We start from the raw sequence: 17,644 nt of genomic DNA, 5'->3' as shown, positions 1-17,644 counted from the left end.
TCAATGAACATCAGGAGAGCTGCAGAGTTCTGATTACCATTATTTTCTTCCACTTACTTTAGTTCGACGTTACCGGGTCAGGTTAGGTCGGATCGAAGAATCCAAAAAAATAACACTTGAAAACTCCGGTCAGTTTGCGCGGTAACCCGGGAATCAAGGAAGGAGTGACATTCCCAAAAGAAACAAAGGGCCAATACGAAGAACACATAATATCAAAGGCGGGAGGGCACAGGAGACGTGCCTACGCTCACTCACAGTACTTGCCACAACCTAACTTCTCTGTCCAGTCAGGTTTAAAAATCTCTTTTTAATCTCTATGCTCTGCTATGATAACTTATGGCTGAAAATGTGGATTGTTTTTATACGGACAGAAGATCCTAGTAAAGGATACTCTGGTCCCGTTGGTTCAACATTCCTCTATGGGGTCATCAAATGGAATCCAATGAATCTGCTATCATCCGTATGTAAAGCCTCTTGAGAAAGTAATCCTAATAAATTACGTATTGTTGATTCAAGGACTGTACTTAAAAAGGAACATGCTTTTTGATTGGTCTCCTCTTTCCTCAGAAAGGTCTCACTTGCACGTCATGTAATTCACGAGAATTGAGCTGCCATACATAAAACTTAACGTACACTATTCTCTCAAGATGCAGAATATACTATTCCGCAAACCATATAATATACACAAGCTTTAGATCGTCATTTACTTTTGCTCTAATCAGTTTTAGTAGGCTAAACTTTCGAATATAAAATGGGTGTGTTCACTGGATTTGGTAGCTGGATCAATCTGAACAGTCAACAGCCTCTTAAGGTCAGCTTATATCACCAATCATAGGAGCTGACTGATGAAGCCAAATAAATATCACACGCAATTTTAATTCTGCATGTTGATGTAGGCCGATTCCCAGAGATCTGAAAACGGCGAATCTAAGTCGGCGTCAGAGAAAGACACTACTAAGAAGGAGGAGGAGGAGGTGGTATATTATGATGAAAAAGAGGACACGAGACAAGAGGGACTTTGGCATGAAGCAGAGAAGAAGCATCCATGGCATAATTCACCTCCCAAGATCAAGGTAAGAAAACAATCACTCATAACACAATACAATACCCAAAATATTTTTGCCTTGGTAAATTCAAGAACAAGATCCTTAAATTTCTTATATTTTTGATCTTTGAAGATGACAAATAAGAAGGGTCTTTACCATATGAACATAGAGTTGACCGTGGGAACGACTCCTAATATTGTCTACTACGTGATGACTGAAGGCGATCCGTTTTTCGATAGGGAGAAGTGGCGTTTCCTAATGGTTTTCTTTGCTGATCATTATATATATGATTCGAATGTGGTATTAATTATAGCCAATACTTGAAACTGTGATATATATTTTTGTTTGTTATCAAGAAAAACACATCAAGAAAGGTTCTGAAGGAGAATGGTCCGAAGCGGGTCGTCATGGTAGAGAAAGCTATGGCTTATAACTTCCTTTCGCTGACGACTATATCTATCCCGATACATCTAACTATGGAAGAAAACAGAAAAGATCTTACGGTAACAAGCTTTCTCTCACAAGAATCAACAACACCTTTGTGTTTATATTGATGAAACCTAACTAATTAAGCTTACTGGACAGACAAAATATAAGAAAGAGAAAGTAATATTGATGAAAGAGTTCCACGGCAACTTTAAAGTGGAGCCTATATATGTAGATCAAGAACGGTTGTGCAAAAAGAGGTTACCAAAGAGTCCAGAAGAATACAAAAAATGTAGCGGTGGCCAAGGAAGGATTGGGTCAAAACTTATAATAAACCAATACTTCCAGCCATATCCTCCATTTAATCTACCTCCGCTTTCTTGGTTCATCCGTGGGTTCACCATTAAAACCTCCAAAAAAATGCTCAACTTGCTTCAGGACATGGCTTTTTCTTTACGGCAGGCAGGGCCTCCCTCAGAATAAGCCATCAAAGTTAGAGAAAACTATGTTGTTGAATACATAGTTTTTAGAAATTTAGAAGATTGTACGTAAACATACAAAAAAAACTGTTTATCGCGTATGATTATTTTGGTATCGACTACCGCAGCTGAAAATTGTTTTGTTTTTTTGAAGTTGAAACTACTAAAAAGAATTTGTGTTTTTAAAATATCATAAGAAATATTAGATGGACTGGATTTGTTATCCATTGAAACGATAATGGTTCAAATATTTAAAAGCATTTAACATATTTTATGAAAATACAAAAAAAAATTAGTGTTTTAAATTTAGATTTTTTTTGTAAACCGTTGATGAGATTCGATTATTTTATGAAAATTTAGTTTTTCTATTTTTATTGTTTAATAATTTTATATAAATATATATAACGACAGTTTTTAAATTGGTTTAGCCGTTTAAGCAAATGTAAAATGTTAGACGATACTTTTTTTTCCTTAAAATGTTAGACGATACTTACAAAGGGCTAACCTAGGGGAAAACATGAAGAAAACAAACATGGCAAACACAAGCTTTGTTCAATGAACATACGCAGATACATGTTTGAAGAATGATATTCTTTTACAAATATAAGAATACAAACATATGTAGTGGTAATACTGGAGGAAAAAATTGAAAGAACAAATACATGATTAATTTAAAAGGCCCGCTAAAGAACTATCGACTCTTCTTCCTCTTGCTCTTATTTGACATCACCATCATGCCAACGAATGAGTGTTCAGATACCTCTGCGAAATCGAGTCAAATATTTCAAAAAATTTAATATTTTGTTTAAAACTTATTTACTCATTTAAAGATTTCTTTTATATTTGGATCAGATTTGATTCGGTAAACTTTGGATTCGAGTATTTTTGATTGCTGAACTTTGTATTAATTATTAAAAATATATATACTTTTTTTTTCTGAAACTCATATACTATTTTCATTCTCTTATATTTGTACCAAAATAAATTTCTAAACATTATTTAAAAAATATTTTTAAAAATTTGTTTATATGTCTTACCGCATCCATTCTTACAAAAAATAACATGGCCTAATGTGATATAGCATTTTCTTATTATACATGTATAATCTTAATGATAAACCTTTTGCTTTGTTTTATAAGATTCCTAAAATAAGATATTAAAAATTGGTACATACTATATACGTAAAGGGTCAATTTGCTTAATAATCATAAGAACCCTGACAATTAAGAATATAGCCATCCATGAAAAGCTGTGTCAATTTGACATAGAAATGGACCACGTTCTCCTTTCTGGTGCGTGGGATTTAATTAATACACTACAAGAAATATGGGTATTAATAGCACCCGAAAAATGCTATCATATCGATTTCATAGCGTTTCGAAGAACGCCGTGACAGCCGCAGCTATAGTAGACCTCCCTCTTATCATAGCGTTTTTTGCGTGCTGTAAAAACATAGAGATATTATAGCATTACTCCAATGTTATATTATACTTATTAATAACACGCTATTTTAGCTATAAAATTTGTTTATGTGGCTTTTCTTAAGTGCTGTAAAATATTTTATAATGACATATATATAATGCTACAATTTAAATAAAATAATTAAATTTGTTTAATTAGTTATGATAATCTAATCTGGTTTAATATTAAAATTGGTTTATTACTGATTTCGATGTATAGATAAAACCGGTTTACAAATTATTTCGGTTTATATTAAAATTTTGGTTTACAACTGATTCGGTTTATAAATTAAACCAGATTACAAATGTTTTCAGTTTACTAATTAATACACACAAACCAGGTTTAAAAACTAAATCTAAAAAACAAAAAAAATATCCTAACTCCTTCGCTCTCCTCCGCACCGTCTCCCCCACTCTGCCTCCTCCGCCGCCACAACCTTCATCGATGAAACTCCTCCGTCGTTGCTTATTCTTCTGCTTCCGCTTCTTCTCTCCGTCTCCTGCTGTTCTTGATCATCTTCATCTTCTGCTTATCCTGAAACCCAGTTTTCAAAACATAAACAGAAAAAGATTCAAATTTTATCCTTTGCCAAAAGCAGAGCTAAAATCAAAATCAAAAGAGACAGATATAATATGAATCTTAAAAAACGAATCAAAAGGACCAAATCGATTAAAACGACGGACTAGAGATTACAAATCTAAACCCTAGTTGGAGCCCCGGTGAGGAACTTACTCGATGGCTTAGTCGATCTCAGATTCTGTTTTGATTGGAGATTCTCTTGGGCTCGAGACACGAACCAGCGAGATGAGAAGTGGAGTACTTCGTAAAAGATGGAGAATTAACCAGAGAAGAAGAAAAGATGGATCTTTGATTTTTTTTTAGGTTTGCGACGGAAGAATTTGAGAGGAGCAGAGATCGATAGAGAAGAAGAAGAAAAGATGAGAGGAGCAGAGATCGTGAAAAGTGAAAACCAATTAAAGAAAAATCAAACGTTTATGTCCCTTAGATTAAATTCATCAACGGTTGATATTGGAACAAGGAAGTTATCCTCACTTTCTTGTATTAGCCAATAGAAAAGAGTCACTAGGATTCCTATTAAAATAAGAAGAATAATGTAAAAGGAGGTGAGATCGACGGCTGTGATCTAGTAAACGGTACTCTACGTTTCTTTTCTGTTTCTATTATTTAGTTGTTTAGTTTCATGTGCATAATCTGTAGAAAGTAGTAGAAAATTGCAATTTAAATTTCAAAATTCTGAATAAAAGCTTATACATGTTGAATAATTACAAGTTTTTAATGGTTACATTTTGATTTTATTGTTATATGAAGATTTTTGTTTGAAAATTTTATAGTTATAATTTCAGTAATTGTAGTCATATTTTGACTAAATTTTTTATATAACAATTAAGTTATTCATTTAAATTTTATAAAAATAATGATATAAGATTTATGAATAAGTGTATAATTTTATTTTTATAATATACTTGAAGTTTAAATTTAAACTTTCTATTATAGTTTTGTAAAAAATAGATTTATGATTTTGTGTGTAGGCTATAAGTTTGGGGTTTAGGGTATTAGATATAGGGTGTAGATTAGTGTCTGAGGTTAGAATTTAAATGTGAGATATAGATTTTTTAAAAAGATTGAATTCTGAGTTTGAGTTTAATTTTTAAAAAATTATATTTGATATAAAATTAAGATTTGATAATCAATATTTTACAGTTTAATTTTATAAAACTGTTAATTAATACCACTATTGTTGACTATTGGAGTTTAAGTTTTACAGTTTAATTTGATTAAATTTTGAGTTTAAGATTAAAATTATATTATGAAAATATTGAAAATTGAAAATTTATGTTTAGGATTTTAAAATATGTTTAGATCTAAAGTTTTTAAGTTTGAAGTATATTTGGAATTTGAGGAATAGGGTTTGGGGTTAAGTTTCTACTTTAGGGTTTAGGTTTTGTTTAGTTTTTTTATTGAATATTTATAATTTCTTTTAGTTATATACTTTTTTTTAGTTATAAATTTTTACAAATGTTTATTTTGAAAATTATTTTAAGTTTAGATGTTGGAATTTAGAGCATGTTTAGGGTTTCAAAATTTTTTTTTTTTCTTTTCTAATTTATTTTTAGTGTTGAGAAGAGATTGAAGTTCTTAGGTTTATGTTTAGGGTTTTAAAATATTTTTTTGACATCTTTTTAAAAAATGTCAAAAATAAGTTTAAAATATATTTAGGGTTTTGTTAAATTTTTAAATCTAACTTTTCTCAAAGATAAGTTTTAACATTCATTTACTTTTTCTTTTTTTTGAACATAAAGTTTATTTAGGCAAAAAAACATGTTTACATCCCGGTGCTGCTATTTTAAGAATGTTAAAAACGTGAATCTATGAGTAATGGAGATTGAATGCTGCTCAATGTAAAGTCAGTGTCTTCATCATCTTCCTCCTCAGATTCTTGATTAGCAGCGACCATTGTTCTGCTCTGAAAATGGCGCAAGACAGATCATTAACAACAACGCCATCTGTTTACAAAATAGTTGCAACAAAGATTCTGAGATATACCGCTTTGCCACTCTCAAACCACTGTCTTCCTGTAAGCTTCTTCTCCTTGGGTGCTGTAAGAGCAGATTCCGGCATCAGCCTTGGAAGTTTAAAGGCCACAGATTAGATGTTAGTTACTCTGTGAAACAAATAAGGGAAAATATACAGGAAGAGTTACTCACTTGGTTAGCTCAATTGCAAGCTCTGCCTCATATAACTCTCTCCAAGCCACAAATGTCTCCTGCAATACCTCATCCTCTTTGGCGGCTTCTTCCTCTGCATAGTTAGCCCCATCACCTTGCCCATAGTTTTCAGACAACCAGTCCTTTGCTGATGACACCAAAGTGATTTCATCTGATAACGAACACACAAGACAGAACGTACACATGAGTGAAAACTTGGACTGAAAATTCATTTCTTTCAATTGATAAAGCTTCTCATTATTCAATATATTCCTCATATAAACATTCAACACTCATCATTCACATGAATCCAGCAAAATATAAAGGAAAGTCAGTACATACCACCACCACTTACTTCATTGGAAACATGTTGTTTGTTGTCAAAAGAGACAGCTCGTACAATGACTTTGTTTTTCCCAGGCATGTACAATGATCTTGAAACTGATGCACCATCTCTCTGCAGCAAAACAAACGCCAACACTTAATTTGATATCAATACGAATGTTCTTATCTATAAGCAACACGTTCATCTGAGCAATCTGATGCAAAATCTGAGCTATTATCTGCAGCAGAAGCAGAGAAAGGAAAGGCACGGTTAGAAACAGAGTATGTAACTATTTGGGCATTTCATCGAACACTTTGTAGGAGTAGGTGCGAACCTCATCTCTCTCTTTGATTATCTCTCTAAGATAAGATTTGGTTTCAACTCCATGAAGTCTCCGGCGAGCTCGGTTACACATACACCACCAGAGTCTCTGAGAAGGAACAGAGGCACGACACCGTTGACCGAAACTTTGACAACACTGGTGCAAGAAGAAGCTTTCCCTAACGTTGGATGATACCACGACGAAGGGGTGAACAGAAGAGTCGGCGTCGAGGCAAGACGTCGAGATTGCCTCCTCAATTTGTCTGTCAGAGAGGAAAACAGATTTAGGGCAGGGCAATTTTCCTTGATTGAGACAACTTATACTTTGTTTCCCAGAGAAAAATTAAACCCTAGAAACAGAGAAAGATTGAAAGTGATAAGAGATAGATGAAAGAAAACGATGGAGAAGAAGAATGAAGGACATTGGTCAAAGAAAAAAAAAAGAAGAACGAAGGACAGAGGACGACGAGAGATAGATGCTAAATTTTTTTTTTGTGCGTGATGAATGAAAACATCTATTTTTTTTTTAAATAACTTTACCAAAAAAAAAAGCCGCTCCAAAACATAAATTTCGCTAAGTTTTTTGGCTCCAAAATAAATATTCCGCTGCATAATACACTTTCGGGGCTCCCGCTTAATGAAAATCTTTGCTAGCACGAAATTAATGTTACGATAGAGTTATGGTCTGATTTTGACATTATTAGTAGCAGTTCATGAATTCGTGCTACCGCGAACTGCTACCAATACTCATATTTTTTGTAGTGATAGCAGCACATTCAAAGAATTGTAAGGAGTCGTTCTAATAGTATAAATTTACATTTCGTATCATTAGCTTTTTAAGGGTCATCAAATTATTAATATGAATACACTTTAAAGGTTTAATGAAGAGGAGAAACCCCTTGGCCTTTGCGAGACAAGAGATGAAAAACTTGAGCTCGAATCTGTTAATGGTGTGCAAGAAAAGTGTGACAAATGGCTGTTATCCCCGCAAAGAAGCATCCGTGAATTAACAGGATGTCTTGAGGTTAGTGATGTTGTTAACATTATGTTTCATTAGTATGTTTTGTTAATAATTTTTATCTCTTCCAGTCATTTGTAATTTAAAACAGTCCTAATTGTCTACTTGAATCGTAGGCTGAAAAAAGCTTTGTCTTGTGTAATGTTTATGAAATTGATTCAAACTGGGGATGATATTACTCTGGTTGTACGACATGCAAAAAAGAGTCTTTTAAGGTGGGAAATTATGTAGAGACTCTTAATGGACAAGAGATTACTCCGCATATTGGTGGTGTGAGGTATGCAAGGAAAATGTTACTTCTGTTTCCCCGAGTTAAAAGATAATTGTTATTATGTTACACAATTATCTCGATTATTATAAGTATACATTCAAGATGTTTTGATACATTTTTTTAGGTTTAAGCTTCATTTGATGGTGAAAGGATGATACCCGAGAACCAAACTCATGCTTCTCGACATGGTAGCAAGGGGATTGATTACTGAATCTGCTACAAAAGATTTAAATGGTTCTTTTGACGAGGTACATATTCATAGTCATGTTTAATTTTTCTGATTGAATTGGAATATTGAAACATAATTTGAGTTTTTTTATCAGCTTGAAGATCATGATGACTTGTCTGACGAAATAACTCAGATTGTTGGCAAGACTTTCACTTTTGGAGTCTATGTTGAGAAGGAGCGCATTGTTTATGATTCTGAGATTTACAAGGTTGGTTGGGTTTATAAAGACAGAATGAAATGCTTAACAATAACGACACTCAAACTGATTCTCTTTCAAACAAATCAGTGACATTTACAAGTGGTGAAAATATATTAAATTTTGTCTATGGAATTTAAAGATTTGTTTATTGTTAACTATGAATTTGATTTGAATATATTTAAAATGTCTTAGAGTGATTTACTTCTCAATGATGGTTAAGATAACACCGAGGTAATTTCTATTCCATCCACTAAGTGCAAGGACATCTTTTCATCGACCAGGAATCTGCGATCAAAAGTAGTCAAAGTGGAGAAGATGCAAAAGCTTTAGAAGAATTTGAGCAAGAAGATTTGAAGCAATGTCGTCTTTTTTTAATTTTGTTTTGGTTTTTAAGTTTTATTTGATTTTATTTTATTTTGAGTTAATTGTGTTCATTGTATTATTGTTTGGCTTTTTGAAATAAGAAATAATATGTTTTTTGTTACTACTATTATTTGATTTTCATTTATACAATGAAAAATATTAAAATAAACATTAAACTATATAGTAAAGATTCGTTATAAATTTTTGAAATATATTTTGTTTATAAATACAATAGTATGTATAGATTCTTCTCACATTTTATAACTTTATTTTTGGTTTTTAATTGAATATAGAAATCTGGCTTCAAAAAAATTAATAAAGTGCAAATTTTCAAACAACACAATGTGAAATATATGAAAAAAACGTTCTATAAACTGGAACTCTATATGCTCTCCAAGACTGTAATGAAAAATGTCAAATATATATATATATATATAGATATATAAACACGAAATGAAAAATATATATAAACACGAAATGAAAAATATCATAGATATTTATATGAAATTTAGAAAGGAAAAACTCTTGTTTTCAAAGCTCAGATCAAAATCTTTATGTTAAAGAGAGTTAGTTCCTACAGTTCCTGTAGTCTGTAATTTGATATTTGGATGCTGATAAAATTTTAAGCTTGCTAATTATTTCAGTAGTTTTTTTTGTTGTTGTCATACTACCTACTTGGATATGATAACCGAGCTTATTTTTCCACATGAGGGTTCGCTTAATTAATTCATAATTATTGTGAACAATACACAAAAGGAAAAAGAGTTGAAAAAGGTTGATGGTGCAAACTGAGCATTCAAGAATGGTGCCCAATTATATGCACAGCATCTTTCTCACTCATCAACTATCTTTCTTTAATTTAGTTTAAGAATCTTTTCATGCTTTAATTATTGAGTTAACTATTATTGTTTTCTAGAAAAAATTGTGTTATAAAAGATGTTCTACTGCTCTGATCTCTATTCATCTAACGATTTTGAATATAAATTTTCTATGATGTAAGTCTTACATTGATTTTATAACAAATATGTTCAGGTTTTACCGAAATAGAAATTGTCTCACATAGCACTGAGATATACCTTTTTCTCTAAAAAGAACACACATTTTTTTCTCCAAAATAGCATCATTAGAAGTTAAAAAGATATTTTAATTACAGTTTAGTATTTATGGTTTAGTAATTAGGAAATGTGGTTAGGATAAAGACTTAGAGTTTAAATAAGTTCAGTCACTTTACCATTTAATTAGTGATATTTTCGGAGTTTTTCTCTTTGTGTGATATTCTTGTCATATATCATTTGTCGTGCTATCTAAGAAATTTTCCCTTACGGAAATGAACTGAAATATTTTTTGATAATAAGATTAAGCCTAAATTTGCTGTTATTGGTCAACACTTCAAAATGCGGTCCAGATTGCAGCACAAATTACAAGTACGCAAATACAAATATTGTTCATGGATCTTTATAGTCAACTCAAATTCTCATATTATATATATTTCGATTCTTGCGAGTAGAGATTCACGTACATGTAGCAGTGATGATTTTGCTTTCTGGAAATGTTAAGACTTCTATATCCAAAGTGAAATGGGATATAAAATATAAAGATGAGCTAATTCACTCCTTATCATTTTATTTTGAATTGTAACCCATAAAACTAAGAGAAATTTGGAGCTATACCAAGACACTTATGCGTATTTAATGATATAGGAAAACCCAAAAAACCGACATTTTTTGATGTGCGTTAAGACTCTGTTGCCTTTACAGCCTTTCCGAGCCATTAACCCCTATAATCGTAGACCGAGAACATAATGTTCCCTCACAGCTGCTTCAACCCTCTCGAAAGTTTCAGGAGAGTCTATGAACATGATGAACCCGTAATCAGTAGGGGTGGGAACGAAATGCCAGTGGAGCCTTTCATTCTTCTTCGAAACCCCTCGCCACAAACGAAATACGCGATCCATCTTCTGTCAATTATTAGCAAGAACATATTAGATATAGATGCAAACTCTCAACATAATTGAAAAGACAAATTAAATATAGAACAATAGTTGTGATAAAGACAAAACTAAGAAGTTAATCGGTTTTGATCGCTGACCTTAAAGAAAAGCTTTTGCAAACTTAAGACTTTCTTCGATTGTACCTCTACTTTGATCGACTGTGTGTTCTTGAAATGATAAAACCGGGCAACTCACTTATATAGAGGCTCGGAGGATGAAGAATTCTATAATATATCAATAATACAATCTTCTGTATGTATAGGACGGAAATCTTTAGTTAGATTTTGTAGAAGATGCGCCGTATGCATCAAAGATTTGGTAGAGAGAGATGAGGCGTGCTTATACTGTAAAATCGTTTACCAATGTAATCTTATAAAATCCAAAAGCAATTTTACAGTGAACCCCAAATCCTTTCTGTTATACCTAAACCCTATGTCACCCTACTCTTAGGAACTCGAGTGGACGAGCCACCAGGGTAGTATCGTCTTATCTCTTACGTTCATTGGTGACAGGTTGGACCAATTTCTCCCTCTTTCCTATTTACCGAATTACGCAAGAGTTCTTTGTTTTGGCCCAATTACCTCTAAAACTAAACATGATAAATCGCTTATGAATAAAACTAAAGAGCATTGGGAATAAATAAAAGCTATGTCTCTAAATCACATCAAAGGGACAATTGCAATATACTATAAACTACTTGTCTTCTGAATTACAACATCGTGTAAGAGTTCCTCTTTGGCGTACAATTGTGGTACCACATCTACTTTATTCTTCAAATATATATATATATATATATATATATATATATATATATATATATTCACTAGCTGTTCCCAATGAGCATGTCATCCATCATCCTAGTATCCATGTCTTATAATCCCACTAATGAAAAATGTATATCGTATTTGATGATGAACGTTTTCTACTTTTCTTTGTCTGCCAAAAATATGCTATCTTTTAATTGTTAACTACTGGGACCGCGAAATCGGATGGTCCCAACCTCTGAAAGCTCAGCGTGAAATTTGAATATTAGGGTTTAGTACAATTCAGAAGCCTAATTTATGCATCATGGTCCCCATAATGTTCGATTTATAAGTTGGTAACTGTACACCATCTTTAGGAAGATGGTAATGGTACACAGTTTTCACTTAATATCTGAATTTCAAAAAAAAAAGTGACTAGATCTAGATAAGTTATATTTTAGTACAGTGGACCACATTTGAATGTGAACCCATGAAAGGTCTATCGCGCTCAAGTTTTTATTACTCATCTAGTACTAAATCGCATTAGCCCAAATTAACTTATTATTAATTTACAATGGAACACAACTTCAGAATGTATACAGGTGCACATATGCACTTATATTTATTTCTACGTATGAACCAAAGAACATGTAAGGGTTGTGTAGAATATATATATATATATGTGTGTGTGTGTGTATAGTCCCATATGCATTCGTATCTTATACATTGCATAAAAGTACTTGTTTAATAAGTGTACATTTTGCTATTTCAATTAATATAATTTACAGCCCCTATAGTTTGGCATTTTATGGGGTAGTCAATCTAATTAGATTTTATTTTCAAAGTTAATTTTAGGCTATTCCTACTATGCAGATAAATTGGGTCTTGTAGATGATAGAAGCTTAATTCTGAATCCACTGCTAGGGATGACTTTCTAGCTCTTTCATTGCTCACCCTTACTTTATTACGGTATGACCTCAAAATCATAAGATGTATAATTTTCATCATGCATTTCAATAGAAAATCATATAAGAAAAAGTTATGAATCCAGTGGTGTTATATGGAAAAACAAATAACCAATTATATATTTAAAATATTATAGTGTATATTTATTGTCTATTATAATACTTATTTGGTTCATAACTGATTCTCACAATTAAAAACTATTTAAATTGTTTCGCTTAAGACTGAAAGTTTACCACTCATCCAAAGAATAAATAGTTACGTGGGACGAGAATAAGTTGGAAACAAATTAAGTAAACAGCAACAATAACATTAATGATTTTACTCCTTATTTAACTGTTACGGGTCTAATTTATAAAATGAGGTTAGCGTTTAGATTTTTTTTAAGGCTGTGATAAATTAGACGTCATTTATAAAAATAAAATCTACATAAAAACACCTATATTACAGAAATAGTTAAATCACTGACTAATTTAGTTTTATCTCCGTATATTCCAACCTGATTTACTCAAAAGAAAACATCTGATCGAATTAATGTTATATAGATCAGATCTGTATAGGGGCGATCCTGAGCACAGCAAGGTGAAGCATTGGACTATGGCCCCCAAATTTTTTTAAAAAATATTTACACTGAAAAAGCCTCCCAAATTAGCTTAAAATTTATTTTAGTTAAACCTTTCTAAAATGTTTCAGGCCCCCGATCTTTCAGGAACACCCCTGGATCTGTAACATGAAATAATCGGTTACTAGGTGACAATCCGCGCCTTGCGCGGAGTGAAGTATTTTATAAAAATATATGTTACATACATATAAGAATAGTTGTTCGGGTTTCATACGGCTTTGGTTCAGATCTATTCGATTTTCGAGTTTTCGGGATCAAAGATTTCATCTACATTCAATATTTATAAATTTCGATTCAGATTTGGTTCGGATCTTTGCAGATTCGATATTTGTTTGGATAACCCATTTAAATATTTTTAAAATTTTAAAAATTTATTTTATACATTAAATTTCTAAAAATCTATAAAAAAAATTACATATAAACTCATGAATAACATATGTCATAATACCTAAACTTAGTATATATATTGGTTTTGTTTGAATATTTGGATAGAGAATAAATAGATGTTGTAAGTATTTTTGGTGTTTTGAGTATATTTAAATTTAGTGCACATTTATTTTTGACCATTTGTATATATTTTAAAGTATGTTGGACAACTTAAAAGTATCTTATCTATGTTGGATGTTTTTAGTATACATTAAATCTAAAATAATTAATATATTTAGGTATATAAACATATTTCAGATATTTCGGTTACCCAAAATATTTCAGCTCGGATCGGTTTCGGTTTCGGTTCTCTAAATACCAAAAAATTAACTTGTTCGAATATTTAATCAATTCCAGTTCAGATTTAATACTATCTTCGGATTGGATTCGGTTTGTTTTTTTTATTAAGATTTTTTTTCTAGCCCTACATACGTATATGTATCAATACTGTTAAATCTGGATCATGTCCTATTAATATTAGTTGAGTCCAATTTAAAAATTAAGGAAGCAATATATAACTGCTAATATGCACATATAATCGATAACTGCTATTTTCTAAGAAGTTACACGGCAACAATAAGGAAGTTATATAACAAATAAATCCCTATCCCTTAGGGCTACGCAGATAGCAACCTAAATTTTGGAAAATATATGTTCTATCAACTTAAATTCCTATTTTAAAGTTCTATAATCTATATCCACACAAATTTCAAATTTAAGTATATTTATCTATTTATATCGAACTCCTACTTAAGTATATTTATATATTTATGTATATTTACTTGTGTAATGGCTATGACACAATTGTATAGCTATGCAACATTACAAATTTAATTTCAGTACAATTGTCAAAACCTCTTACTAATAATTTTATTTAAAAATATTATACACAAATATATAAATTAAATTTTTAACATATAAGAAAAATTACAGAAAATGTTACATATTTACAGAAACAAAAAAAAAAAAAATTACAAACCAACATTATACTTGTGGGTTAAGATCTAGAACTCACAAATATGATTACAAAAAGGGCATATATGCATATGATTAAAAAGAACCGAGCCTATACCGAGTCAACTTTTAAATTGCTATTATTTTATAAATAGATTTTGAGTAAAACTTATACACAAATATGATTACAAAGAAAAACACAAATATGATTACAAAGAAATACACAAATATAATTTTTTAAAAATATTTAAAACAAACAATATTTGTGTATACTGGTTTTTATCTGGCAGTCGGATTCTAGGTTTTAGCGGGTTTTCATGGGTTTTACCAGATTATTAAATAATGATTTTTCCAAAAACTCAAATTGGAACACTGGGTTTACCAGTTCAACTGTGGGTCTGGATCAAGTTTCAAAATACTGGATAAAAGTCTATAATTATGCAACATCATAAATTCAATACAATGATCAAATTCTCTTTCTAATAATTTTTTAAAATGTATACACAAATATAAATACAAAAAAACGCAAATGTAAAACTAAAATTTTGAAATATATATATATATATATATATATATATATATACCGCTCTTTGAAAGGGCAGGTCAGAATCTACTTTACATACAAAATGCATTTATTTCATACGAGGTATATATATATAAGATACTATAAAAAATTTAAAAAGGGTTTAAGACACCGTAATTTATTTCAAAGTATATACCTACATTTTGTGTATAGTTTGATATAAAATTTAAAATCCGGTATTGTATTTAATATTAATTTATAGTCGTTTAAAAAAATTCAAAATATAACATATAAGAAAAATATAACCTTTTTGTTATATGGTTAATGTGGTTGTTTAATATCTTTTAATAATATAAAATCAAACAAAAAAGCTAAAATAAAAAATGTTATCAAATATTTATTATTCACAATCATTAGTTGTCATATATATGTTAATCATATTAGGTAATTCCGTCGCTTTTATTTAAGAAAAGTAAATATTCTTCTCCGTTAAGTTAACTCTCATTTATGCAATTATTACTCTCATATATATATATCATATAGTTTTGTATTGAATGATTCTAGGGAGAAATAAAAATCGAATTGGACCTCTTTCTTTTTTCAATTTTAATGTAATGATGCCACATGGAATTAATTAACATTCCAATTGAATGACACGTATGATAGAGGTTTTTATTAATTAATACAAACATGAGGTTCTAATTATTCGAAATGTTCCTCCTTTAATATATAGGGGATGATGTTAAATCATTGATCATTAATTTTTAACATAATAATTTGAATACTTTTAGTAATTTATTCTCGTTTTTAAAGTGAAAATATTACATATGCAAAAATCTAAATTTTAATTTTATATCTAATTTGATTGTTTAATTTATTTTAATAATATAAAATTAAACAAAATGATGGAGGAGATATAGATTGTTATTAAATCTTTATGATTAGAATCATTAATTATCATTTATATATTAGTCATATTTGGTAATTCTCGTAGCTTTTATTTAAGGAAAGAAAATAAAATAGTAATTATATATTTTAATTAGTTTTATGATTAGTCTAATGAAAACTTTAATATATACTTAATTGGACTAACATATTTTCTAAGGATTCTGAATTTCATTCTCGTAATGACACGTGACTACACTGAAATATTTTAATGTTTCTCAATTAATATATAAGGGATATATATAGGAGATGCTTCCCTTTTTTTTTTTAATAAAGACGGCTCCCCGTTTCTATAGAGACTTTTCTGTCATTGGTGTAAATTAGGAAGTTCAACTAAAAAATTGTAGTTCTTCTAGGTTATACCGTTTTAGACTGATGCAGTACACATATTCTGTCTACATGCAATTTGTACATATACTGCAGTAACTGCACTGTCGTAATTAAGTATGCTGACAGGCACAACATATGTTTTACTTATGGTCAGTTTGATATACTTTTCAGAAAATTAGGGTTCGTAAACTATTTGGCTGATTTTAGAGCTTGATCTTTTAAGAAACAGATCAGTCCGAAACACAAGAATTCAAGTAACAGACACTGGCTTGTTTTCTTATCATAGGCAAGTTGATTTTTTTTACACTGCTAAAGCCCATATCGGCCATAGACGGCGAGGGTAAAGTTGAGACTTCAAATTACAAAAAGGTAAATTAAAAAGTAAATATTTACAAAAAAAAAAAAAGTAAATAATTACATGAATGGTGCTGGATAGGGGTGGGCGTTCGGGTACCCATTCGGGTTTCGGTTCAGTCCATTCGAGTTTTGGGTTTTCGGGGTCAAAGATTTCAGCCCCATTCGGGTATTTATAAATGTAGGTTCGGGTTCGGTTCGGATCTTTGCGGGTTCGGTTCGGGTTCGGATAACCCATTCAAATTATTTTTAAAATTTTAAAATTCATTATATATTTTAAATTTTCAAAATCTATAAGAAAGATAACATATTACATATAAATTTAATAATAAATATGTCAAAATACCTAAATTTAACATATATATTGGTTTTCTTTGAATATTTGGATAGAGAATCAATATATATTTAACTATTTTGGTGCTTTTAGTATACTTTAGCTATTTTAAACATTTACTTTTTAATATTTTTGAATATTTTTTGAGTATTTTAGAAAACTTAAAGGTATCTTATATATTTTGAATGTTTTGATATACATTATATCTAAAAATAATTTATATATTTAAGTATATAAATCTATTTCGGATACATTCGGGTATCCGAAATACTTCGGTTCGGTTTCTGTTTTTTAAATACCAAAATTTTGAACTCGTTCGAATATTTAATCAATTTTTGTTTGGGTTCGGTGCTACTTTTCGGATCGGGTTCGATCGGTTTTTTGGGTTCGGATTTTTTGCCTAACCCTAGTGCTGGATATTCTTGGATAACTCACGAACACAAAATTAATTTGTTTCTAAGCTAAGTTACTTTCTTAAACCTATTTCTTAATTATTCCAACAAAAAAAATATTTAATGATACTTTATATGCTTCATAAAGAGTGCCATTTTAACATTTTTTTGTTATACAAATAATTTTATTTAAGAATTTTAGTA

At 30.4% G+C, this 17,644-nt stretch overlaps 2 protein-coding genes and 1 long non-coding RNA gene across 7 annotated transcripts; 1 reads left to right on the top strand and 2 right to left on the bottom strand.

Moving 5' to 3' along the window:
* Positions 1 to 572: 572 nt before the first annotated feature.
* Positions 573 to 2,178, top strand: LOC108832580 (uncharacterized). Of its 2 annotated transcripts, none has more exons than XM_018606049.2 (5): positions 573 to 811; positions 897 to 1,073; positions 1,179 to 1,307; positions 1,403 to 1,549; positions 1,632 to 2,178. In XM_018606049.2, exons 1-5 carry the CDS (start codon positions 752 to 754, stop codon positions 1,953 to 1,955), a joined length of 837 nt encoding a protein of 278 aa, XP_018461551.1. In that variant the 5' UTR covers positions 573 to 751; the 3' UTR covers positions 1,956 to 2,178. The 2 variants fall into 2 exon arrangements, with proteins under 2 accessions (XP_018461551.1, XP_018461552.1); XM_018606050.2 differs by having other exon boundaries at positions 1,708 to 1,947.
* A 1,463-nt stretch (positions 2,179 to 3,641) lies between these two features.
* On the bottom strand, positions 3,642 to 4,366 carry LOC130501431 (uncharacterized). The gene is made up of 2 exons (XR_008939673.1): positions 4,145 to 4,366; positions 3,642 to 3,946 (listed from the first exon to the last, which is right to left on the bottom strand). It is a non-coding gene; the product is annotated as an uncharacterized LOC130501431 (long non-coding RNA).
* A 1,277-nt stretch (positions 4,367 to 5,643) lies between these two features.
* Positions 5,644 to 7,474, bottom strand: LOC108861654 (uncharacterized). 4 transcript variants are annotated; one of them, XR_001950885.2, is made up of 5 exons: positions 6,798 to 7,297; positions 6,494 to 6,701; positions 6,139 to 6,310; positions 5,978 to 6,056; positions 5,644 to 5,897 (listed from the first exon to the last, which is right to left on the bottom strand). XR_001950885.2 is itself a non-coding variant. In XM_018635577.2 (5 exons), exons 1-5 carry the CDS (start codon positions 6,876 to 6,878, stop codon positions 5,787 to 5,789), a joined length of 558 nt encoding a protein of 185 aa, XP_018491079.1. In that variant the 5' UTR covers positions 6,879 to 7,474; the 3' UTR covers positions 5,644 to 5,786. The 4 variants fall into 4 exon arrangements, 2 of the variants coding, with proteins under 2 accessions (XP_018491079.1, XP_018491088.1); XR_008939672.1 differs by having other exon boundaries at positions 6,494 to 6,595; XM_018635577.2 differs by having other exon boundaries at positions 6,481 to 6,595; positions 6,798 to 7,474.
* Between the last annotated feature and the right edge of the window lie 10,170 nt (positions 7,475 to 17,644).

The sequence above is a fragment of the Raphanus sativus genome, unplaced genomic scaffold (genome assembly GCF_000801105.2).
Source record: "Raphanus sativus cultivar WK10039 unplaced genomic scaffold, ASM80110v3 Scaffold0195, whole genome shotgun sequence".
NCBI classification, from domain to species: Eukaryota; Viridiplantae; Streptophyta; class Magnoliopsida; order Brassicales; family Brassicaceae; genus Raphanus; species Raphanus sativus.
This window is presented reverse-complemented; position numbering and strand designations above follow the sequence as displayed.